Source organism: Micropterus dolomieu, linkage group LG22 (assembly GCF_021292245.1).
Source record: "Micropterus dolomieu isolate WLL.071019.BEF.003 ecotype Adirondacks linkage group LG22, ASM2129224v1, whole genome shotgun sequence".
In the NCBI taxonomy this organism is placed as follows: domain Eukaryota; kingdom Metazoa; phylum Chordata; class Actinopteri; order Centrarchiformes; family Centrarchidae; genus Micropterus; species Micropterus dolomieu.
Genome location: NC_060171.1, coordinates 20,906,456 through 20,933,362, shown reverse-complemented (window position 1 = coordinate 20,933,362; position 26,907 = coordinate 20,906,456). Strand labels below are relative to the sequence as shown.

Sequence of the window (26,907 nt, the reverse complement as noted above, 5' to 3'; positions counted from 1 at the left end):
ACATAGGAATACACATCTTCTATTGTAGAATTGGCTACTTTATTTGTGCAAGTTTCACACATCTTTGGAACATACAAAAGTGTATGAAGTTAAAATGGTGACAACCACAGCAAGAACTTAAAGAGAAAAATAAAAAACCCCTTTGGTGTTAAGACTGTAACAATGTAGAATTATAACTTAAAAAAAATAAACTGATTCATCTCCCCACTCAACACTAAGCAACTCATAAATATAAATTTCAAAATTTTTAAAACACTTATTAAAACTTTATTACCAGTGTTTATAGAATTAAGTTATAAAATGTCTGCAACCCACAAGGAAATGAATGGAAAATTCCATTAAAAGGGCTGGCAGTCCGGTTTCCTGTTTGTGCATGAAATGTTTTTATAAGCCATGTGGAACAATCAGTCATCGTCCATGATGTTTGTCAATGGAAAACTGCACAGCGGCCCACTGCATGACTTGGTGGATCAGTGCCATCATTCTGATGAAGTTGTGACACGATTGGTCAACCTTGTGCCAGCTCTGACAAAAGACTGATCAACAGACAGATTGCGTTGAGTCTGGGTAGTCCGTTGCCAGCAGGGGGGAAAAAAGGATGTCAAGCAGCTCACCATAAAAAGGACACTGGTTGCCACCACCTGTAACTGCTTCTTCTCTGAAAACACAGACACGCACACACAGACTAACTAATTTAGCAAACGTGATGTGATGCATAAAATCCTCCATAAAGGTTTACTATCCCCTGAGGCCTGGTCTGTGCTGTCAATGCAAGTCTTGTTTTAGGAATCTTCAGGCACCAGTAAACATCCCAACAGCCTCCACTCAGGAGTGGTACACTGTACTTTCTTCATCAACACCCCAGTGCACAGATCATTGCAGAGGGCTGATAGGCAGTAAAACCATCCACCCTGGGTCTCGGGGGCTAGACAGGGGGCTGTCCGTTGTGCCGGAGGCCTGCATAGGGCCACAGCAGCTGCTGGATGGTCATCCAGGAGTCCCCAGTCCCGACAGGGGCTGCATCTACCACTGGCTGCATCACCAAGCTGGCCAGCAGTGCCAAGAGACCTGCAGGGAAAACATGAATATTTACCAGAACTGGGAAAATGTCTATAGACCTCTACTCTTTCACTAAAGAGCAGCTGTGTCACTGTAGTTTTAACGTCTGAACTGTATTGGAAGCAAAGCACATAGAAACGGTTTAAATGTGAAATGCCAATTTATAGAGGCTTTAATCAGTATAGAGTGGGTCGTATTTCTACGGTTGTCAAATCCAAGTTTAAAATAATCTTTATCCTCTATAGGATTGAAAAGAATCATCTTAAAATCATAACCGTCAAATGTACCTGCTAACACCACCACCATCGCCAACCAAAGCCAGAGTCCCCTGCCACCTCTGGCTACTGCTGCAGCCGTGGCCGCCCGGGAAGATGTCAGGCCATGGGACAGAGACTGGGCCATTCCTGTATCTGTAGATGTAGGGCTGGAGGAAGGGCTTGGACTGGAGGTGGTCAACCAAAGAGAATAAAATGTTACCACAGATTGAAAATGAGACAAGTGAATAGAAAATGGTCCAAGATAAGCAAGAAATTGAATAAGTTACCAAAAATGACACATAGGGATGGGAATAAGTTATCACAGAAGACTTTTTAGTAAAAACTGTGCGTCATTTGTAGTAACTAATGCAATGGATGGCAGGCAGTAAATTAGCTGCAGCTTGGTACAATCTAAAGTTGGCTTCAATGAAGCCTATTTTCCCGCCTGTCTCGAACAGTGTCAAAGATGCAAAGCCATTCACATCATCTTCATCAGCATAATGAAAAAGCTGTCAGCAGCACAGTTAATAGCATTTGGCATGGAGGTGGATATGAGCATTGACCGGTTAGGCAAAGGCAGCAGACAATTTTGGCCTGAAATATGTCAACAGTAGGAGTGCTGCTTCAAATCACTTTACAATCATTATGAGAGTCAATGCAAGGTTGTAAGTGGCCTGTGATTGGTGCTCCCACCTGATAAATAAAGGCCTTTTGCATGCATTTATTGTTTTTTTTGGACAGAGATAGAATCCACAAGCACTTCCCACTTTGAACTCTCCTCCCTACACACTTACAGCATTACAAACAGCTCATCCTGACTCCTGAGCAATTTGGAGGGAGGAAAAGAGAGGAAAGGACAGTTCAGAACACCACATGATCTGCTTGCACAAATACTCATTTGCCCCACAAAAATACAGAAAAAGGTCCAAGTGTTGTTAAGGTGGCTGAACATGTTAGTAAATGACAGAAGATTGAGCCCGGTAAAGAAGGTTTTCAGTTAGATGCTGTGTTAGCGGCACACTGCAAATAAGAACTTGATATCCATGCATGAAACACAAATCATGGAGTGTCTAAAATCACTTGTCATACTGGACATGCACTGATTTCAAGACAGTTAACAGCTGATGCTTCGTTTCAGTAAAACCGCGACGTTGACATGATTATAAGCCACTGAGCCCCTGGAGCAAAGAAGAAGCTAGTCCAGCACAGACCCATATAATGAAAGAGTTTCATCATTTAGGAGGTTCCATATACTCAACTTTTTGAACAACGGAACATGACAAAAAGCACATAAGTGATAGTCTCATATTAAATACTTCATAGTGTATGATTTGCTTGAAAGTTAATTCAGCCTATATGTAGCTCATCGAGAGATTGTCATTTGTTGGTTTCTCAAAAAAAGTATGGAGCACTTGAGGCCTCCAGAAGACAACAGTCATCCTATTCAAATAAATATTCCTGGGACTAGCCATCATGAACAGTGATGACCACAATGGCTCAAATGCTAAGGGGCTCCACCTACAGAGACTTTGACATAAAGTTCTAATCTGTCACAGATGTCAAGATGTCATAATAATACTAGACACACTGGTGGCCATGTGGCCTCTGAACAGTCAATTCTGTGGTGTTTTTGCAGTGAACTTCAAAGATAGATAAAAATCCCTAATAAGTCACAGATAGCCGCTGATACCAGAGAACACTCATTTTGCAGCTACTTGAAACTCAGTACAGCTAAATGATGAACTCTTCCACTATGCAGCTAGCCTTTTAGCTAGCAGAAAGTGGTGCTGCAGTAGGCTAGTGGTGGGTATTTGGTTGGACTAACGTCTTGAGGGGCCGAATGAGGGAGGTGAGTTTGTTGCCCAGCTCACTGAGACTGGACCTCCTCCTCTCTGCCACTGGCTCCTCCTTCTGCTCGTCCTCCGACTGGCAGTCGGTGTTGTCGCAGGCCGTCCTGTTGGCACGCGTGGGTCAGGCATCCACAAACACACTGTTCAGTCGCACATTCAAATACAAGCATGGCTGCATACCCACAGAGATTCTGTATGTGCACATGCACATTTCATGCATAAGCAGCCAACAAATATCCACAGATTACCATTCACCTGCTTTACACAAAGATTTCTTTTTAGAGAACCCTGATAAAATGTTTGAAATCATTTTCTGCAATATAACAACGCATGCCAAGCAATGCCAATGACCTGCTCCAATATTATATCATGAACCCACAAAAAAATTTCACAAATATTCAGATATTTGGCGAGCATTGAAAGTGCTTCATTCATCTCATTTATAGCTTCAATTTTGGCTTAGCTGGTCAAATGGAGCAAATTCTACTCTCAACCAAACATATGAAAGCTATATGATGCCAAAAGTCCACACCATCTCTTACTTTACATCTTACAAAAACACAAAATAAAAGTGTGCTAGCTTTGGAAAAAGCCACAAAAGGATGTTTCCTTCAGATAAACACTTCATGCGAGGAGGGGCCAGATGCATGAAAGATGGCTGCTGTGTGGTTTGACGTCATCGTCACTGATTTTTGGTCTGGACTCAAAGGACAACATGCTGTTTTGAGTTTGTTCAAGCAGTCTAAGCTTCACCCTTTCCTTTACATTATTACTGCTAATGTCTGTTACTGATTTTAGCAATCTTACATTTTCTCAATTTGAGGTTAAGAGGTGACAGACAATGATGATGTCACACCAGAAAGCTGACATCTTTATGCATCTGGGTCCACAGTGAAAGGACATGTGTGACACAGCCAGCGTGGTACCCTTCTTCTTGGCATGTCTTACCCCTTCATCATGAGAGAGGGCTCTTCAGTTTCAACCCAGGCCACAGAGCTAACAAAGCGTTTTAGTGGGGGGCGCGCCGTGCTCTTCCCTGCCACATTCCTGGAAACCACCATTATTACATAAGGGGCATAACAACAACAACCCTCATGTCATGGAACAGCAAGCTTCTGTGGTTTGAAAGGCAGCTTCCCAAACATAGGAAACAATACTGGTGTGTTTTAAAAGGTAGTCATTTAAACAGTCCTCTTACTTTTAATTCCAGGGAACTCTCCCCTTCACATACAGACTAAATCTTGTTTAACCTCACTCAACATTTTACAAATTTAAACACACATTAACAAATGCCTACCATGGGGATCGCCTTGTCAGTCTCTCTGTTTCAGCCTCTGAGCCGTCTTGTGTCTTGGACTGGGAAAATAAAAAAAAAATAAAAAAAATTTGAGTGACAATCATGTAAACAAAACCTGAACCATGACATTTTAAACCTGGATCCATTTTGTGTAATACGCAACTCTGTCCAAACAGCATTGAAACCTGTCAATAATTTTACACACATTTACACTCACTACTTTAAAATTAGTAGTTTAAGCATTATGCATCCTTTTTGGCTGCATAAACAATGACCGTTTGCATTTTTTGACCTTTGTTGTATGTAGCTGGCATTGCAAGCAATCCTTAGAAAATGCAATCAAAACGATCACACTTTTTTATTCAATTTATGTAAATTTATGTAAAAGATGATATCCAATTATGTAGGGAGCAATTGATGCAAAAAATTTGGCATTATTTTTTAAACCATAATTCAACCTGTGGTGCAACGTGCACTCTTGCAAGCAGGAAGCTAGCTTTCAAGTGAAGCATGCTTTGGATAAACTACACTGTATTAAGAGTGCAAAACACCCACTCGCTGACTTTAGCAAAACCAAAGTGAATGCTAAATGATCTGATTAGATCTCTGTTATTGGACAAAAGCAGCATTGTCCTCACCATGTCAAAGAGCATGTTGCTCGGACCAGAGCGGGGGATTGCTGGTACGCTCACCCGCCGGCCAGACGGCTATTGGGGAAAAGGAAAAAATTATTTATATACTTAATAAACTCATTCCTGGGTAAAGGATATGATATGTAACCAAGCTGCAGCTGACCTTGTAGTACTGTGATGTCGGCTTCTTGCCACGGAAGTCATCTGGAAAGAGGAACAGTTGTGGTTTGTGTGTGCGATCATTAAGTATACATATTTACACATACACCGATAAGCCATAACATCATGACCACCTGCCTAATACTGTGTAGGTTCCCCTTTTGCCGCCAGAACAGCCCTGACCTGTCGAGGCATGGGCTCCACTAGACCTATGAAGCTGTGCTGTTGTGTCTGGCACCAAGACGTTAGCAGCAGATCCTCCTGTAAGTTGCGAGGTAGAGCCTTAATGGATCTGACTTTTTTGTCCAGCACATCCCACAGATGCTTGATTGGATTGAGATGTGGGGGATTTGGAGGCCAAGTCAACACCTTGAACTTGTTGTGTTCCTCAAACCAATCCTGGACTATTTTTGCTTTGTGGCAGGGCGGACTATCCTGCCGGAAGAGGTCACTGCCATCAGGGAATACCATTTCCATTAAAGGGTGTACATGGTCTGCAACATTGATGTGGTACATGCCAAAGTAATATTGGCAAATGAATGGCAGGACCTAAAGTTTCCCAGCAGAACATTGCCCAAAGCATAACACTGCCTCCGCTGGCTTGCCTTCTTCCCACAGCGCATCCTGGTGCCATGCGTTCCCCAGGTAAGCGGCGCACACACACCCAGCCATTCATGTGATGTAAAAGAAAACGAGATTCATCAGACCAGGCAGCCTTCTTCCACTGCTTCATGGTCCAGTTCTAATGTTCACGTGCCCACTGTTGGCGCTTTCTGCAGTGGACAGGGGTCAGACTGGTCTGACTACTGGTCAGCTACACAGGCTCATATGCAAGAAACTGCGATGCACAGTGTGTTCATATCAGAACTTGGCTTTTTCAGCAATTTGACCACACGGGCCAGCCTTCGCTCCCCACGTGTATCAGTGAGCCTTGGCTGCCCATGCCCCTGTTGTCGGGTTCACCGCTTTTCCTTCCTTGGACCACTTTTCATTGGTACTGACTACTGCAGACCATTTTGGAGATGCTCTGACTCAGTGGTCTAGCCATCACAATTTGGCTCTTGTCAAATTTATTCAAAAACTTACACTTGTCCATTCTTCCTGCTTCTAACACATCGACTACGAGGTCATAACTTGCCTAATATATCCTAACCACTGACAGGTACCATGATAACAGTATAATCAGTGTTATTCACTTCACTTCTTCTGTCCACTGCTTGTGTGGCTCTACAGAAGGTGACAGACAGCTTGTTAATAATTCTATGGCTGATTGGTGAATACTTCAATTATATACACACACATACACACCACAGTTAGATTATATAGGTATGTCACTATATTAAGCCAGCACTATATACTGAGGTTCAACACTAATCACAACTACATAAAAGGCTAATCCTGCATTTAAGCATGTATCATTTTAATATCCAATGTAGCTCAATAGTTTTCCTTCCACTGCCACCACCATAGCATTTCATTTGTCATGCTCCGGAAGAAGGTTGTGGGAGAAAATTAGCACAGCCACTGTAAAATTTAAGATATTTACTGTTAGAACAATCTTGTACTGGTGCACTTTGAAAGTACGTAACACCTGTGCTGCTCAACATTCCCCACCTCTTTCGGTTTGTGAACCAAACGACCTCTCATTCTGCATGAGCGTCTCTCTCAGCTCCAGCAACTCTGCGTGCTCCTTGGTGTACATCCTCCTCAGGTTCTCCACATGCTGGATCATCACCTCCACAGCCTTACCAATACGACTCTCCTGACATTCACGGACACAAAGCTCCGTTACAGTTCAGGTAATACCTTCATCACACTACTAGACAGTAGAAACAAACGTTGACAAAACAAACACGTCATCCCACCTGGTGGATAGCCCCTAGCATCTCAGAGCGACTGGACACCCTAATCATGGACTGGATGAGGATTTCCAGGTTCTTCTGGAGCCTGTGAATGATCTCCATGGACTGGTTGTCGTCCTCACACAGAGGAGTCAGAGCCTGGGAAGAGAGATCAGAAGAGAGAAAAAGTACAAGGAGAGAAATGATGAGAGACACAAAGAAAGAGAAAGAAAAAGAACTCATGACTGCACCTGAGAAGGGAAATCCTTCTTACGGTTGTAAAGCAATTGTCCACATACAACAGGTAAGCTGCAGAACAAGACACAAGATCCCTGCAACATTCATGCAAGATTCATGCAGCTCTCAGCCCACCCAAAAAATACTGCAGAACATACACTCACCGGCCACTTTATTAGGTACACCTGTTCCATTGCTTGTTAACACAAATAGCTAATCAGCCAATCACATGGCAACTCAATGCATTTAGGCATGTAGACGTGGTCAAGACAACCTGCTGAAGATCAAACAGAGCATCAGAATGGTTAAGAAAGGGGATTTACGTGGCATGGTTGTTGGTGTCAGGCAGGCTGGTCTGAGTATTTCAGAAACTGCTGATCTACTGGGATTTTCACACACAATCTCCTCTAGGTTTTACAGAGAATGGTTTAAAAAAGAAAATATCCAGTGAGGACAAAAATGCCTTGTTGATGTCAGAGATGAATGGGCAGACTTGTTCAAGATGACAGAAAGGTAACAGTAAACTCAAATAACGAATCATTACAACCAAGGTATGCAGAATACCATCTCTGAATGCACAACACCTCGAACCTTGAAGCAGATGGGCTACAGCTGCAGAAGACCACACACTCCTGAAGACTGGAAAAATGTTACCTGGTTTGATGATTTCAGGTAGTAGGGTCAGAATTTGGCACAAAAAACATGAAAGGATCCATCCTGCCCTGTATCAACAGTTCAGGCTGGTGGTGGTGGTGTAATGGTGTGGGGGGTATTTTCTTGGCACACTTTGGGCCCCTTAGTAACAACTGAGCGTTTTAACGCGACAGCCAAACTGAGTATAGTTGCTGGCCGTGTCCATCCCTTTATGACCGCAGTGTACCCATCTTCTGATGAACAATTCCAGCAGGATAATGAACCATGTCACAAAGCTCAAATCATCTCAAACTGGTTTCTTGAACATGACAATGAGTTCACTGTACACCAGTGGCCTCCCCAGTCACCAGATCTCAATCCACTAGAGCACCTTTGCAATGTGGCGGAACGCGAGATTCGCATCATGGATGTGCAGCGACAAATCTGCAGCAACTGCCTGATGCTATCATGTCAATATGGACCAAAGTCTGAGGAATGTTTCCAACACCTTGTTGAAAGTATTAGAATTAGAAGATGAATTAAGGCAGCTCTGAAGGCAAAGGGGGTGCAACCCTGTACTAGCAAGGCGTACCTAAAAGTGCTGGTGAGTGTGATCACCAAAAACAGTTACTATCAAATCATTTTTATTGATATTGATACCCTTAGAGACTGCTTAACGTTCAGATTCTTTATCGATACCACTACTTTACTATTTTTACTACTATTTTTTAGTGATGGTTATTTGGTAAGACCAGACCCAACGGGCATGAGGTAGGCCTGCATGGGAAATATTCAATGTGCGGGAACGTTGTATATATTGAGATGACATATCACAATAAATAAACATATATTGAAGGGTACATATTAACTGCCTGGTTGTTTTTAATTTAACATTTTAAATACAGCTAAATGTTGTTTCTAGAGCAACAACATTAATGTTTAAAACAGCAAAGTAACTCAATAACTTTATCTGACAACACAAGAAGTGAGTGACGTTTAGAAAGAACATCAGTCTCCATTAGTCCCTCTTCCCCTCTCGCTGGCTGCAGGTAAGTTACCAGGTAGGAGGAGGAGCGTCTGGTGTGTCTCAGCCAGCGGCTGAGTTTTTAAGACTACAGAACAGTCTGTGCTCCAGACAGACAGCTTCCTATTATTACATTTTGCTAATGCCAAGCTAGCGTTAGCTGTGCTTGTATAAAACATAACGTTACAGGATGAGAAACTGAGGACAGAGATGATTCAATTAACCATTTCTACATGTTTAATGTTACATAACAGACAGGTGTATTGATAAAGTATTGTCTTTTTACTTGCGAAGGTTTTATTGCACGTACATAAACGAGCGTAGTTGTCATCAACTAACGTTACAGTAATTTGGAGCTAACTTAACGTTAACCCTCACCGTAATGCCACAGCATCTCGCTCTGCTGCCACTGTGTGTGTGTAGGAGCCGACAGAGAGCAGGCAGCCTGATGATTTTCTTATCCATTGCGTTTCAAATTAAATCAGATTTGACGCTCGAGACATAACGTTACATCATAGGACCCGCACGTCTCGATAGCAGTATCGATAAGCTCAAACCTTATTGATTTTCAGGTTATGAGACATTTTGGAACCGGGTCCTTTTGGAACCGGGTTTCGATCCCCATCCCTAATCTTCAGGCACTTTGTATCCGTCTGTCTAAGCCAGCAGTCTTTACGCTTACAGGGTATCATAACCACCCATCTTTTGAACCTCTGTTGACTTTCAAGAGCAGTCTAGTGTGATAAGAAGCTTGAAACTTGTTCAAACATTTCAGTCTCACCACATGAAGCCACACCATTTACCACAGAAAAAAAATGACAAAAACATGCTGTGTTTTCTACATTTTACTAGCATTTAGATAAAAAAAAAAAAGTAATAATCAAGAATTGGAAAGGTATGCAGGATAATTTATAGTATTAAAAAAAAAAAAAAAAAAAAAAAAAGGAGCTGCACTCCAAATATTCAGTGGGTTAAAAAAAAAAAAAAAAAAAGAGTCCACACTCTGAGCCAGAGAATGTAAATAAAATGACACATATATATGTAGACTGACCTGCAGTAAGCCCTGGCAGCTGGACACCTCTCTGCGGACGTTGTCCTCAGCCAGGTCACGTGACCTCTCCTCCAGCCGGAGTCTCTTCTCCAGAGTGAACATGTCGCACTTAAAGCCCAATGCCAGACGCTGGAACTCTGTCTGAAAACATGAAAGATTCTTGACTCACTCAGTTCTGGCACTCACTGCTGGAGAGCTACTGTATGTCCTTATTATCAGGCTGCTCGAAAAAGTCGATTAAGACTCCTCAACTGAACCAGAACGCTGCAGCACGTGTTCTGACAGGAACCAGGAAAAGAGATCACATTTCTCCTGTTTTAGCTTCTCTGCATTGGCTTCCTGTAAAATCCAGAATAGAATTTTAAATCATTCTTCTTACCTACAAAGCTCTTAATGGTCAGGCACCATCTTATCTTAAAGAGCTCATAGTACCTTACTACCCCACCAGAGCCCTGTGCTCCCAGAATGCAGGGTTACTTGTGGTTCCTAGAGTCTCCAAAAGTAAAATGGGAGCCAGAGGGTTCAGCTATCAAGCTCCTCTCCTGTGGAACCAGGTTCCAGTTTGGGTTTGGGAGGCAGACACCATCTCCACATTTAAGAGTAGGATTAGGACTCTCCTCTTTGATAAAGCTTATAGTTAGGGCTGGCTCAGGTGAGTCCTGAACCAGCCCTTAAGTTATGCTGCTATAAACCTAGACGGCCGGGGGACTTCCCATGATGCACTGAGCTCCTCTCTCCTCCTCTCTCTCCCTCTGTATGCAAGCTCATCCCATTAATGCATGTTAGTAACTTGACTTCTTCCCTTTCCCGTGTCTCCTCTCTCCTCCTATCACTTTCTGTAGGTGTTTCTGGCTCTGGAGCTGGGGATTTTGGATCTGGGGTTACGGGTCACCTGTTGCCCCTGTATTCCTACTCGACACCCTCTGCTACAATTATGACTATTTCCTATTGTTATCATTATTGCTATTATCATCATTAATATTACTATTATCATAAACACTACTATAAATATCTGTACTATTTTTCGTTCAGTCTATAGCAACATTACCTTTACTGTCTGTACCTGTGTAGGCTGCTCCCCCATCCCTCTCTCCCTCTTTATGACTCTTTCTTTCTCTCTTGCTCTGTCTATCTTTCTCCCTCCCTCACCACCAGCCGGTCTAGGAAGATGGCCGTCCACCCTGAACCATGATTCTGCTCAAGGTTTCTGCCTCTTAAAAAGGAAGTTTTTCCTTGCCTGTGCTGCCTATTGCTTGCTCTTGGTGGGAATTGCTGGGTTTCTGTAAATAATATCACAGAGAACGGTCTAGACCTGCTTTTTTAGGAGAAGCACTATGAGATAACTGTTGTTGTGACTTGGTGCTATATCCCAAGAATTCCATTTCACACATTTCTTTGTTTATCACGGTAAGAGTTTTTGTCCATCAAAAACAGAATTATTGCGATCAGATTTAATTTTGTATTAACAAAGTGACTGTTTGTATGCTTATGGGTATTCTATGTATTTCAAAAAGTAGCGCAAACTTACTGACATGTTAATGAACTGTGTGTGTTTCATAGATATTTCTGATAATTACAAACTCAAAATAAGAACTCATATTGAGACCACCAAGAACCAGACACAGACTTATGTGGCTTTTAAAATTTCCTGTCAAACACATTTATACCCAGAACGGATTAAAACAACTTTGCTTAACACACAAATTGCTTGCATTACCAGTTATAGAATGCAGCCCCAAGATCTAATGTTACACATACCTCAATCTCCTTGTCACTAGGTGACAGGCTGCAGATAAAAGAGACAACAATTAGGACTCTGTGACAAGTCTAATTACATGTACACGTGGATGATTATGGATTTAAGAGTTAAGGTGTGTTACTAAGATCATTTGATGTCTTACCCCTTGTCCTCTTTGAAGTTGTCACTGGTATCCAAGTTCATTGATGTCTCAGCTAGAAAGGGAAATGATAAGCTGGTGTATCATGGCACAGTTTAGATATTCAAAGAGTAAATGTACAAGCACTCATTTAAAATATAATTAAATTTGGTATCAAAGAACAGGTGGTAAATATCACATACAATATCAAACAAACAGTGTACAACCAATGAGATATACATACATTCCTTCTCAGTGGCCATGCTGGTCTCTCTTTGGTCCTCTTGAACTATGTGCTCCTCAATGACCTCCATGGTGCGTGACAGCTCCTGCAGGCAATTGAAAAAGTCCCACTGCCAATTCTTCTCTTCCTGTGCTCCTTTTAATTTTGATCCTTCCATGCTCACATTGCCTTAAACATATATTAACCTATATTGCTCCCTTAACCCACTCCCTTCTCCTTCAATAGTCTTTACATAAAAGGTGAAATGTAAAGAAAGCTGCTGGCAGTGCAGTTGGCTTTAGATTCTAAATGATATGATCTTAAGTAGAGCTCAAATGAAACTCTCCCTTCCTCTCTCTCTCTCCACACGCACACACTCACAAAGCTGGAAAGACAGCATTTCATGCTGAACGAAAATACCAACGGCACAGTCTCATCACTGATAAAAAATGTTATCTAATGAAACCAGCTCCATTTAACATCATCATGGTATTTCATCAAATCTACTCAGGTTATGTTAAGCTAAGCGTAAACTAACAATATAATAAAAAGTCAAGTGGGTTTTCTACCTGTCCCTGCACTGTATATTACATGTCATCTTAAAAAAGGACTCTAAAAATAAAACTAACAACACCTAAATGACTTTTAATCCTTGTCACCATTAATATGTGGAATAACTGATCTAACAGTCAGCTGAGAAGACCGTGGGAGTAGAGCAGGTCTTACCAATTCCTTCTTATTTTTGCCACAGAGGGAGAGAGAGTTCTTTTTGGCTGCACTATCCTCCGATTGGCTGGGTTCAGAGGTCACGCTGCCCATGCCACTCCCTGATTGGCTGGCATTAGTGAAGGCTGATTTTGACAGAGGAGAGCTGCTGTCCGAGAAGGTGGTTGCTCCGCTGCTGGTGAGCTGGTCTGTCCCTGGAAGGAAGAGATGGTGTGTGGGTGGTCAAAGTAACACAGAGATGTAAGAAGACGCAAACAAACAGTTTAGAAATACCTTTTCTCTTTTCATACACACAGATTTGAGAGTTTTTCCCTTCCTACCTTCCATGCTGGCAGCTATTGTTGGAGCCTCGGATGTACTGTCCTGCACACTCTCCTCCTCTTCCACTAACACAGGTAGCAGACACGCACTAGAACACACACAGTACACTTTTAGAATATAACATAGCATTTGCAAAAAATAAATCTAATCCTTAATGTCTCTGCCAAATAATAAATACAGTTGGCTTTAGAGTTGATGCAGTAAAAACAGTTCTTTGTTGAAATCAGTAGTCTTCAGGAGTTATTACTGCTGCTGGATAGTGAAGCAGTGTGAAAACCTTGTGAGTTCCAAAGGTTCCCCGAGCTAACAATTGACAGTGATTCACTCACCTGTCCTCCACTGCTGAACTGTCTACTGACTGGTCCTGGCTCAGGCTCTGAGATGGACAAAAGTAAAAGGAAGAGAAAGAGGGAGTGGGTGAGAAAAAGACAGGTGGCCTTTCATCACAGTTTTCTGCCCCACATTACGAGAAAAGGTCAATGATTAAAAGAAACACATATAGTCACATACATGTAGCGTACCTGTCCCATGGCAGTGAAATGCTATCTAAGCTGCACAGAGTCAAAGAGAGAGATTGGGCTGATTCCTTATATAATGTGGAGTTTCATGGAGAGCCCTGCAGCTCTGGGAGAGAGAGAGAGAGAGTGTGTGCGCTGCTAAGAGGGGTGCTCAGAGAACACGTTAACACTGGCACAGTGCTAAGTAGTGGAGGCGGACTGTGTGCTGTTGTGTGGACACACACACACGAGCAAGGTGAGCGCTCAGAGCAATGCAATAGGATATTGTGTAATGAGTCTGCAAAATATCCGTTTTGTCACTGCTATCATTTCACTCAATACAAAAGTTAAAGAGACTTCAATGTCATTTTACATCCAAAGAACCACTGCAGCAACTTAAATCTGGCTGCTGCTCGTTTACCTCTCAGAAGCTTATTAATTCGATTGAGCATTGTTCCTGGGGAGCTATATTCCAAAAGTTTAAACCACCCAATCCTTCAAAATTTTGAATGTGAATGTGCATGTCAAGCTTTTTTCTTAGCTAAACAATACAGTGATAATCCAACAACTCTATGCCTGCACAATCATGTCCAAGGACAACATTTTAGTTATGTCACTGCAGACCAAATGTTTCACTGAAACTAAATGAACAATACTGACTGTAAGGTGATATCAGTCATGTTTAACATCTAGAGTTTAAGTAGTTTTGTCACTGAATAAAATCACAACATAACAAAAGTATTGAATTTTTACGCCACCATTTCTTTCCCTGAGACAAACACGAGCGATAAATAATTATTAATTTGTCTACATCGCCTACCCCCCCCCCCCCCCCCCAACATAAATACAGGAACACTTCCTGTGAAAATATCCTTTACATGTAAAAGTACTACTTAAATAAATTGAAATTATTTTGTTTACATGAAACACAGCTGCTTCTTTTGCTGGCAGATTAAAACCAAGTCTTGATTATTAAATCATCAGAAACGCCTCGATGTGGCTGAAATTTGTGTAAAGTAGCATTTTATTGATGTACTGAACACACCCACAGCGCTAAAGCCTGCCTCTCCCCAGACTATCTCTCAGCAGGGAGGCAGTCCAGCATGCCACCAGCAGATAGGAATCTAAATAAACCAAGCTGATCGATCTCTCAGCGGGATGCAAAGCAGGCTGTGAAAGCCTCACAGCACCTCTCACATGACTCTCTCCCCAACTCTGGCTCTAACATGAAAATATTGCAAGCCTTTCTTATTGTATAGACCATACATCAAAGCAACTCATTGTAAACACAAATTGGTCCAGACAAGACAGAAGATGCAGTGAAGAAACACTGTCAAGGCCTTTGCAAGTGGGCTTTGGAACATTACTGTCATCTTCTTGCTAAACTCTTCTGCTTTTATACAAGTGGTTGCAATTGCATTTGGTTAGTCGATGGACAGAAAAACAATTTTGATTATAAATGAATCGTGTAAGACATTTATTGAGCAAAAGTGCCAAACATTCACTGTTTCAGCTTCTCAAATGTCAGCATTTTTCTGTTTAATGTCATTCTAACTTGACCTTTATTGTCTTCTGTGAGGCACAACATCCATCTGTTAGGAAATCTGAGACATTTCAGCCTTAAGCAAACTTAGCAATAATGAAAGCACTTTAACCCTAACACTTTGGAACGCCATATTACGCATTTTATACTTGCCTCCTTTTGTAACAGACTTCAGGGAAGCTGATAAACCATTCTGTTAGTCACTGGCTTGAGCAGTCAGTCGAATGATGGCCGCCAGATTCTTTGATCTTTTCCTTAATTTTACGTCTATGCCCTCTCCTCCTTGCCCAAGCGAGGAGGACTCCCTCTCAGCCTTTCTGAAGAAAAGCCAGCCCCCGCCCTGCCCACTGAACCCTGCTCACTTCAAAACACACCTACTATCACTCAGCTAAGAGTGACACATGATTTGGCAGAGAGAAAGACAGAGGGTCAAAAAGGGGAAGGGGAAGCAGTGAGGGAGCTGGTGTCAAAGAGAATAGAGAAGTTGTATTCCCTTATGCATTAAAACCTTTTACCCTCTGCTACTAACCTTAGTGCGCCTCATGGCTCCCACGCTCAAGGCTGCCTCTCCTCCTTTCTCTTCTTGTCCGGTGTGGTCCTCACTGGTTAGCTGGGTGCTAAACACAGGTCAAAGGTCAACAGTCAAATGATCTGCATTTTTGATTTATATAATAGAAACACTTTCTATCTAATGAAACACCGGTTATGAACCGGTAAGGCAGTTGAGGAAGAGCATTTGTTTCTTTGAGGTGGACTGTGCCTATGCAAAGCGTTGCTGCAGACATACTAATTAGGCACGCTCCTCCCCCAGCCAGCAAAACACCCATTTGACTAGCAAATGTGGACCAAGTAATAGGGAAATGACAAAACTCAGTAAGATAGCGACTTCAAAAGTGATCACTGTGGCTTTTGACAACATCACTTCAAATCTAGCAGGGTAAATCTATACTGCAATAAAAATGTGTTGAGATGCTGGGCGAGGCTGTACGGTAGTTTCAGTTTCCGGCCCAAGTTTTGTGCCAGTCTAAATACAAACTGAACAGGTGGGTCTGTGGATCAAGTTCTGGTTTAGGTGTGATGGAAAGAATACATTTATCAAGAACCCAAAAATAAAAGGTTTTTACAAGAAACCATCTCAGTAGGCAATTGTGGCAATTAAACGGCCAAGTCACCTGTTGATGCATCATCTGTGGTGATTAAATTCCCTGGTATTTTCTTTGCCTTTTCTTTGTTTTGGAAAATCCTGTTTTGCCAGTCATTATGTCAGATGTGTCACTGGAAATAAGAATGATTTCGGCCCAGTCTACACAAACACTGTTATTTCTGCGCGTTTTGGCCGTTCGTACACACGGAAATGCAGTATCAGGTCACTGAAACCGAACATTTTTGAAAAGACCTGCCAGGGTGAAGATTTTAAGAAACCCCGGTTGTAGTGTTGTCGTGTACAGTAAAAACTGAGTTTTTGCCTTGTGACGTCAGAGTGCGTGCCATTATTTTGTTTGAGTCAGATTGCGTGCCATTATCTGCTGTGTTTACGATTGTATTAGGCTCTGATTGGCCTACATGGCTTTATGGTTAGGGTCATATCGCCACCTGGTGGTTTGCCATGCTCTTGCCAGCGCTTGATAGCGTGTTTTTGTGTTTTCATGTAGAGAGAGAGTATGTGTGGACTAGGCCTTACAGGGCTTATTGAGAATGACCTGGTGTGTCAAACTTGAAAAAGCCACTGCTTCAGTAAATACCCCAAACTTTGATGCTTTTCATGTCTTAAAAAAGGCGGTTGCTAACAAGTGGCTAATTGAGACTACAGAGGTTGTCAGGGGCATGAAATGTCATCATGGCAAACAGCGCAAAATCAATTACAAACTTGGTGGTGACGCCAAGGTCAAGCCTAACATTAGCTTTTTTACTTCTGGTGATTGTATTTACGCTTCAAAAATCATTGTGGTGGTGAAGGTGATCTTGCTGAACAAAATGTATAAGTATCATAAACTTTTGTTTGCCACACTGGATTTTTGCAGAAAATAAGCTAAGAAAAAAATCCCAGTGGCTTTTTGTGTTTTGGGAACCAGGGTGATGCTAACTTCTAGGTTGGCCTACAAAAATACTTCATCCCTGCAGCACTCTATATCTACACAAACATGTAAATGTACTCAGGAATACTTTATATAACTTTGAATTTCCAAAAGGAGAAAGGCAGTCTAATACTCTGATAACACTCTGATTATGTACCCAGTCTATTAAATACAATATTTATTTCTTCATTCACCTTTCAGTGGACATAATGGTCTCATCTGGTCCAGGTAATGTACTGACAGGAGGAACCATCTCGGCTGTGGAAGGGGTGTTACTAAGTGTGACCGTTTGGTCCTGTTCAGGTGAGTTGTTCAGACTTTGGACTGGACCACAGAATTGAGACTCTGCAGTGTCAGGAGCCTCTTCATCTGCTGAGAGAGGAGAACAGTGGGTTGAATGTATAAATAAAAGTTTGGTGTGAAGTATCAATGTGTGATGGTCAGTGCACTCCAGGATTACAGGTTAACGGGTTATCAACTGCTAATTTAAACTAATACTTTCCTACATTTCCCAGGGTGCATTCTGACAACAGCAGAAAACATTACCTCAATCTGACCTGCATGTTAATGGAATACATTAACTTTAATATTTTATTTAATGTATTGGAACAATGACATAACATTTCTTTCTCTGTGAAGTTCATGACAAGTAAAATAAGCAGTAAACAGAAATTATATTAATTTACTTAACCGCTTAATAAAATCTGTGTCTGTCTTCATATTCGGATTTCTTTATTGTCACTGCACAACAGAGTACAACAGTGCAATCCTGAGAGTCAGTGCATTATATCCACAATACTAAAACAACATTACAACAAACAAAATTAAAAATATAAAAAGTTCTGAGCAAATAAAAAGAATGAGGTTCTTAATGAGGATTTAATAGTAACTGCATTTTTGCTTGTAGTATAATATGCTAAGTACATGTTTTACAAAGCAGTCATAGAGTTCTGGAATACCGAAAAAAACAATGTTCCTGCTGTGGTATTTAGTAGAGTATGACCTTTATATTTCAAGATTTTGTAAAATCTTCTCTAAACAAAACAAGTGAGTCAGGAAATGATTCATTCTTTGGTTAAGTTGTAAATGCACACAGTAGAGCGACTAGCTGACAGTAGGGGGAGAAGTAAATGAAACAGAAAGAGTCTTTGATCCACATAGAGAATGAATTACAGAGAGAGAGGGAGGCGGAGATCTTACTGTTGTTCTCCGAGTGGGACAGATCACGGAGAGCATCCGCCTCTGGGTGTCTAATGCTGACAGCTTGTGAGTGGGTGTTCAATGGCACTGCTGCCTCTTCCTGAACACACACACACACACACACACACATATTCAAAAAAGGAAAAGAGGTGAAAAGATCAAATAAGCAACTCACATTAACCACGTACCAAACAGCAGGCCCACAGTCAATCTATAGAAATAGAAATCTTTGTCAGATGAGAAGATATTGCATAAGAAGTCAACAAAATCTAACAGCTGACAGACAGCACAAAGCCTATGTTCAAGCTGTGACAGATTGTTGGAAAGACCCCCAATTACTGTCATCTTCAAAGCAATTCAAAAGCAAACATCACTTTTATCCTGACTGCAGCAATGAAATGTTTAAATTAGGCATGAAATGAATTAAGCATTGAGGACTGAATAGAATGCATAACACCAAGATCAGAAAGTTTGACAAGACATTGAGATTATAGCTATGTACTGTGTAGTTTAGTGTATAGCATGTATCATTATTTGGTGTGGGTACATTTGGAATATAATTTTCTATAAATCCTTATGTATAATCCCTTCTTTTGCCAAAATCAGCAATTCCTGCTCCCTTCTACCTTAGTGTGAGAAGTTTAATCAATGTCATCCTATATAAGGAAGTGGACAGCTTCAACACAAGCATGCTGCCTGTGAGCTGTGAATTATATGTCGGCAACTATTTGGTAGGCAAATGGCAGCAAGAGAAACAGAAGCAAGAGCTTAGAGAGGTGAATGAGAGAGAGAAAACAACATGTAATACATTATACATATTTTAAAATCAAAGACTTACTAACCGAAGACTGAAATTTAATGTCAGAGCACCCTTAACACAATAACAGGAAGAGTCTGCAAAAGAGTCCTTGCTTGTAACTGCATTACCATTCAAGTGTGATAAATAGATGCGCACTCAGATGAATGACCCATCTCCTGCAAGTTTCAAGCTAGTTTTCATACAGCAGTGGAAAATAAAAAAATATATATAAAGTATAAAGACTTTGTAGTTAATGCGTTAAAATATAACAGCCATACATGGTCATCTAAAGTGTAATTTTAAAGAAATAGATGGCTCTAATCCCTCTTGAAGTTGTTATTCATAACTTTATAAACTTTCTACTTCCTTCCCACCACTGAAAAGGAAGTATATATTTATACTACCCAAAACCGCAAAGACCTGTATGCCAAAATGTTAAAGAATATATTAAACCAAATCGTTTTGTTACTGTCCTGCTTCCTGACAGAGTTACACTTGACAGCTTCCCAGTACAACTACAATCATGTATTGTTAGTCTCTGAGCGGGTTGGGATTCAGTGTGTTGCTCATGAGCACCTCAGCAGTAGTTATTCAGGGTGGAGAAACAAACAACCCACATTTTCTAAGCAGGTGTGGGAATTCAAACCAGCAAATAGTTAGTCACTTGTCCTCATCTGAAACCTCGAACATGTTGTCGTTTGTTTGAAGTCTCCCTCCTCTGTATTTTACACTCTTTATAGTGCAGCCCACCTGGAATTAATCCAACAAAATGAAAGTCTTCTGAAGCTTTGTAATGTGTTGCAACTCTATCAGTTGAAATACTTTGTTCTCAACATTGTTTTTAGCTTGTCAACCAAATGTTTTCCCCAAATGCCAAGACTTAATTTCAGTCCATCAAAGACATTGGACAAAGCCTAAAAAAACCCAGTAATGTGGTTTTAAATGAAAAGCAACAATTTCTTTTGATGTTGTCGTTATTTGTCGTCATTTTTAAATTGGAGATACCAAACTGTCTGTTGAAATGAAAGAGAACCTGATCCTACATGAGGACATTTTCATAATTCCTGAAATCACTATACTAAGCTACAAGCACATGGGTTTCCACAAGGTCAAAAGTTGAGTTATCGCCTGATAATCACATTTGAGCCATGAATTAATTTGGAATGTGGCTTCCAGGGATTGAAAGATGCTTAAAAGTTTGGAAGTTACATATAGTTTGGCTATATTTTTAAAAGACTTGTTTAAAAAGGAAAGATATACTCAACTCTAGCTTGGTATCAAGTTACATAATTATTTAACTTCAACAGGCAACATCACACTGGGAAGGAGACTTATGATACTCGAGATGAACTTTGACTTTACTCTGAAATGCTACATCCAGCAATTGAAGGGAATTAAATTTTCTAAAGTTCAATCCCAAAAATAGTGAGCATCTTGTACAATATACATCATCCCATGACAGGAAAATTTAACAATTCAATTCACCTGCAAAGACTGACAGTTCACCTCTGGTTCTGACTCTGTGCAGGTTCCCAAGTCTGTAACAGATACAGAAGAAGAAGAGATAAATACAACTAAGAAACAAATGAGGCGAGGAAAGAGGAAGCAGAAAAAAGGAAAATACAAAGAAACTGTTCATTAAAAACCCAAACCCCTGTCCAATTCATCTACAGGGGTCAATAGCCATGCACAAAAGCAACCTCACCTTTTCCCAAAAAAGGTCAGACTGTCCATTATGCAAGGCAGAGGTTAAAATACCATGCAAGGCTAAGGTGGCATTAATGACCACATTCACACTCTTGTTTTCTGTCTCTCTGCCTCTCAGCCGTTCATGCAGGCAGAGGAATGGGGGATTACTGAGCTCACTTCGTGGCCTCAGACCGGTCGTACACCTGGCCATACAAGGACCTTGAGGAAGAGAGGATTTCATATACTTTGTAGACACACACACGCATTCTAACACACAATCTTTATAAGACCAGGGCTACACCAACCATAGAAGGCAGGGGTCTACTTCCAAGGGCCTTAGAGTGAGTGTGTGTGGTACTGGTGTTTCAAGGGTGGCTGAGTGCCCTGTGACACTCATGGATTACAGACGGATAATCCACACACACACACACGCGCAAAGAAAATAACTGTCAGTAAGATCCATAGAATTTATCCTGCGAAACACTTCGTTAGACATATTTAAGACATGTGAGTAAACTTAAAGTCAGGACATAATTTTTAACCAATTGGTCTGATGTTCCATTTAAGCATTAATAAATACATTCCAAAGTTAGAGCTATAAAACTGTAGTTTTCCCCAGTATTGCCATTTACTGCAACATCCCCACATGTGTACATGTAAGTATCTAAAACAGCATATTTACAGACCGAAAGACAGAAAGGAATTCCATTGTTCACCATCAGCACAATTAAGTTGTAGTTGTGTGAATGTACTATAGTGTTCCATTTCAATAGCCCTTAAATTTGGGAAATGTTGATCTACAGTTTTCCCATTCAAACTATGGCTTCAATATCAGAAGAAGACAACCTTATTAAACACTTTGGTAGTGCCCAGGAGGTGAACTGGCACCTCTCCAGCTACCAGTCCGCACTCGTACGACTGGTCCGTGTTGGACTCAAACCAGCCACCCTCTAATTCCCAAGCAAAGTCCCCATGGACTGAGCAACTGCTGCCCATGCTAAGAAGGTGCAGGATGTATTAGTTCATATTCTTGTTGCATGAGGCTTCAATTGTTACTCCTACTGTGTTGGATCCAGAGCTAGAAACAGGGTCAGAATGGTGCTACAAAAATATTTAGCCCTATTTGGCTTAGCTTTATGGAGGTTCCATATATATATAGTGTATACTGAGTTTTGAAGATTCAAGGAAGACTCCTCAAAGTCCAGATTTCATCTACTGAAAGCAAATTCAAAATTAATACTTATCTGAAAGTATGCCAGCATTATGAAATTAACTGGTTCTCGATGAATCCATCAAAATCTTCATTATATAGTCTATTAAGATATAACATTAAATATTAATTAAAACTTAATTTTTAAAATAATGTTTATCATCACTTTCACCAACTATGTAGCAGTGGAGAAAAAAAGTTGCTTAACAGTTGAAATGTGTTGAGATGGCTGGTGATAGTTATGTCCTCCTTGGTGTACCCACTCACCTTCACCCTCTTCTGTTGCACCGTGTCCACGCTGGACCTCCCCAGAGAGGGCAGACAGAGGAGTGGACGTGTCCCTTACTTCTCCCTCTCCTGCTGTGTCAATCACCATCCACTTCTCCTCCCCGTCTTCCTCTTCACCTCTGTCTGTTAATTTATCTGCCGTTTCTTCGGGCTTTCTGTCTGTTTGCCTGCACTGTTCTCTGCAATTCCTCTCCACTAACTCGTTCTTCAGGAAGTCTTGAAGGGCGAACTCCTCATCCCAGTCCAAGTCATCTCCAGGCTACAAAAAAAAAAATAAAAATAAAAATAAAAATAGACAGACGCAGAATCCAAAGGTGAGATGCATAAAAACCTGCCAACGCCTGACTGTAACAAATCCCACTGTGGCAAAATCCAACTGCAGGACTGAAGGTGATGAGGCTGAAGTTGAGCAGTGACAACCGTTATGGATGAAAAGAGCACCACTGCAAAAAAGATACCCCTGAGAAAAAGATGACAGTACTGGAGACACTGATTGAAGTGATGCCTGCTAAATCTGTGCAGAAAAATCACAGCAAAGACCATTTATTTACAAAGCTTTCAGAAAAACAACTAAGCTCATGTATTATCTTTTCAATGGAGTTATTTTTGTTGATTTAAGAATCCAAGGAAAATAAACTTTTAGTGGCTGTTCCCTGATCCAGAGCTATCCTGAATACATGATTTCAAAGTGAGAACTGCATTATTTGTCAAAGCACAACTTGGTTACTGTTTGCAATTCGATCTACCTCAGCAGCAAGTTCATCATGTTTTGCAGTAAAAACAATGGTGCTGTAATGGAAATGTTCAAGCGTGCGTCAGTGTATTTTGTGCGAGGAGCAATGCGTAGGTGTGTGTTCGCAACTGATTCTGTGTGTGTGCACATGTCCACTTCAGCCGCCAACTCACACTCAGCTCTCTTCTACCAGATACTCCATCTGTCTGAATACAGTATGAGCTCTGTCACTGCTCTCCAAGCAAACCCTCCAATATCCTTCTATTTTGGAAACTGAATGTTAATACATACAAAAACACATGCATATAAATGATTAAAGTTGAATGTATTCCAAACCCAATATGACTCATGTAGACCAATATTTAAACAGTGCAGGTGACACATTGTTGAGTTTTCTAAAAATGATGGATTCTGACTATAGATTAAGATTAAAAGATTACTTCTGAGAACCGTGGAAGCAAGTAGCTGTTGCTGTTTTTTTTTTTTAAATATAAAAGTTTAGAGATTTCAGCCCCAAGATCCAGGCCGCCTCTCTGACCTCTTCCTCTGGTGCAGGTGTCTGGCATGAGGCCTCTCTGCTGTCCTGAGGTGTCTTTAGCTGCTCCAGCTCCTCACACAGCTGCCGCTTCTGGTTCTCCTGCTCCTGCACCCTGCGTGCAATGGTACAAAATCCTATTATTTAAAAGCAGATGAGGAGTTATTCATTTTTTAAGAGGAATGTGGTAGAAACATGCAAGTTAGCAAAGCACTTTAACTGTCCAGAGAGACAGAAAATATGCACAGAGATCCTAGAAGACAGTACAGTGGACATACTGTACCCAATCCGCAGGCCCATGCAGTGTCCCATTCTGTTGCCCAGGGTGACCAGCGCCAGTTCTCCGACTGGCCTAGTATTGGTTTCTTCACTTCAGGGTTTTGTAGATCCAGTCCCAGCCCAACCCTCTAATCTCAGACTACACACAGAACCTCAAATGTGTTGTACAACAACCCTGATCCTAACCCTGTCTTATAGTCCAGTCTTACTGTGAATAGTCTTTATTAGCAAACACTACAAGACAGGAGGTAGATCTATACCTACAATGAGACCTCTTCTGTTTTCTTTTCTTTCAAACAACATTAAAGTCCCTGAGTTTACCCTGGCAACTGAGCACAAGTAAAACCCAGCTGGACAGCCTGACCAGTTCTCCCTCTCTGGTCTGATACTGTACCACACTAGCTGTTATATATCTGAAGGGGATGGCCGTCTCCATGCACACACATACACACACACACACCAAAGGCAAACTCATCCGCAAAGAGTCAGAATGAAGTCCAGAATTGGACCAGACCCAGTGAGGAGGACCCTTTGGGGTCACTGAGGTCAGGATGACTGACAGGTCTTTCCCCCACTCACCATAACTGACTGACCAACTGAGACAGAGCGCTGGAGAGCAGCGATACCCACACTGCAGGGGTCTGAAATGAAGTAGTGTGTAGCGATATTTATGTATATTTTTAGAAATAGGGACTTCTGACAGGCGAATCTTCTCTAAAGGCAGAAATAACTAAGCAGGTTGCAAAAAATCCTCTTGTGCTCTGGCCAGTAACCTTTTTTTATTCATGCGAGACCATGTGGCATTTAAGATCCCAGAAGAGAGACAGAGACAGCTTTGTGTGGACTTGGAAGGTCAGCTAAGCTAACCAGCTAACACTTATAGCTCATTATGCCCAGACTGCATTTCTTTTCAGTTATTAATTACACTGCTAGATTTAATCAGCTTCTATCTTCTCTTATTAATGTCTTCTTCAGTGGAGTCAGTATTACCTTACTTAGCCAGAAAATGAATTCCTCAGCTCTGCCCACTAGGGTTTAATTCAACCAATGAGATCACTGCTGCACAACTCCACCTCAAAGAAATGTTTTCCTACTTTACAGTCAAGTTGTCTTTAAATAGCCAGCACAAGATCCATTGCAATCCATTATCTTCCTCTGGTATTTCTCTTTCGCCTTCCTCTGCTCTCACACCAAATTCTTAAACAACATCACTCACTTCAGTGCTCAGAAGCTCTTCTGACTGTCCACTGATTTTCACATGCACAGTGCAGACAACAAAGACTTGCTCACCTGACTGAAAGGTGCAGGATTTCAGTGCGGGACCTCCTCATATTACTGGCCATTTTGATCAGCTCCTTCTCTAGGGAGTCTGTGTACTGGGCCAGCTGGTCCAGGCTGATGGCCCAGTCTGCCCTCCTCGCATCCAGCTTGGCCTGCACGGTCTGTGGAAAGACAAGGCCGAGGGGTCAGCCTCTCTCTACGGTAAAAAGCCGCAAGCTGCCACACAGCCTGAATTGCTACGTGTCTTTTATGCCTCCAAAATGTTTTGACACCTAACTGACACAAAATCTCTCCACGTCAGCCAGCATACCGAAGAACCAACCGAAGACAGACTTGTAAAGCTCTGCTCCACTAATGACTTCTGTCTCATTTGGTATGTTTACTGCTGTATGGCAGTACGTGGCTAATGAATGCAGAGTGGCAACAATGCAAGGGGGGGGGCGGGGGGGGCAGAGAGACACAGAAAGTTGGAATGAGGGAGGAGGGGAGTGGGTTGTGTTCATGGTACAACACACTGACTAAATAGCACTGCTTGGATGGGGCCTGTTGAAGGGTTATATAAGTGAGAGATCTCTAGAGAGGAGAGATCGTGGGTGGGAAGGAGAGAAAGAGCAGATAGGCAGTGATAGATAGAGAAAGAAAGCAAGAGAGAAAGAGAACAGGTGGAGGGAGAGGAAGATAGAGATCACGTTACATAATTTCATACATTTAAAAAACAAAAACAGTACTGGGACAAGCCTTTTCAGCCTGAAATCAACTCGTACGCATTTGCAAACACACAGAAATACACATAGGCATCAACACCACAGTACACTGTGAACCTGCAACTTTTCCAGCTTCCATCAAGTGTAGTAGGTAGTTGACACTGAACACCATATTCAAATGTGTCTATAAAAGTGTGAGTGTATCTGACCTGGAGACTGGTGTCTTTGTTGCCCCCTGGCTGCGCGTGGTCGTCCAGCAAGCCTCTAACTATAGATAAGACAGAGTCCATCTCTGCTCTGAAATCCCTTTTCTGAGAGACAGAGGATGCATGTCATGAAAGAGGAATACTCAAGAATTGAAAACAATATGAACAACCTTTAGACATGTCTGAGCTCATAACTTTCCCCTGAAACTCAGTTACTCAAACACAACAGGCTTGTGTTTCTTGTGATTCCAAGCAAATTCTTGAAGTTGAGTCAAGTCTCAAAAGTAACCACGTTACGGTAAAAGCAAACTGTTAATCACACTTGGTTACCAGTTTGTTTATGAGGCTCTTGAACTCTAGAGCCATGTGATCAGGGCTCGGCCCCTGCAGCATCAGCAACACTTCCCTGTCCAGAGTCTCATCCAGCGGGGATGCAAAGGTCATAGTGGTGGACAAATGGTCAACTCCATGGGGGGCCTGCAGCAGATAGCAATGGGGGGGGGAGGGGAGGGAAAAAAGAGAGAGAGAGAGAGAGAGAGAGAGAGAGAGAGGAAAGCAAATCTGTCAGGGGACAGCAAGTGCCTGCACCTTGTTTCTATAAATTGCAGCCGATAGGTCACTTGGTGTTTAGCACACAGTGTAACACTCAACCCCCTAACCAGGCCCCTACGACCCCACTCC

At 41.7% G+C, this 26,907-nt stretch overlaps 3 protein-coding genes across 7 annotated transcripts in view; 1 reads left to right on the top strand and 2 right to left on the bottom strand.

Moving 5' to 3' along the window:
* c1qtnf13 (C1q and TNF related 13) overlaps positions 1-26,907 on the top strand; it is a 68,407-nt gene that overhangs the window by 26,807 nt on the left and 14,693 nt on the right. The gene's annotated exons all lie outside the window — the stretch shown is intronic.
* Positions 1-26,907, bottom strand: part of nudt4a (nudix (nucleoside diphosphate linked moiety X)-type motif 4a) — a 63,832-nt gene that overhangs the window by 35,014 nt on the left and 1,911 nt on the right. The gene's annotated exons all lie outside the window — the stretch shown is intronic.
* LOC123961489 (inositol 1,4,5-triphosphate receptor associated 2-like) lies at positions 21-26,703 on the bottom strand. 3 transcript variants are annotated; one of them, XM_046036948.1, is made up of 24 exons: positions 26,557-26,703; positions 26,230-26,331; positions 25,326-25,477; positions 23,760-23,871; positions 22,468-22,747; positions 20,787-20,839; positions 18,503-18,602; positions 17,497-17,671; positions 15,757-15,844; positions 13,517-13,563; positions 13,187-13,275; positions 12,867-13,060; positions 12,162-12,246; positions 11,942-11,993; positions 11,799-11,826; positions 10,041-10,181; positions 7,120-7,254; positions 6,869-7,016; positions 5,259-5,299; positions 5,102-5,170; positions 4,464-4,522; positions 4,115-4,213; positions 1,347-1,501; positions 21-1,068 (listed from the first exon to the last, which is right to left on the bottom strand). In XM_046036948.1, exons 1-24 carry the CDS (start codon positions 26,668-26,670, stop codon positions 926-928), a joined length of 2,661 nt encoding a protein of 886 aa, XP_045892904.1. In that variant the 5' UTR covers positions 26,671-26,703; the 3' UTR covers positions 21-925. The 3 variants fall into 3 exon arrangements, with proteins under 3 accessions (XP_045892904.1, XP_045892905.1, XP_045892906.1); XM_046036949.1 differs by lacking the exon at positions 4,115-4,213 and having other exon boundaries at positions 17,497-17,674; XM_046036950.1 differs by lacking the exons at positions 21-1,068; positions 1,347-1,501 and adding an exon at positions 3,099-3,270 and having other exon boundaries at positions 17,497-17,674.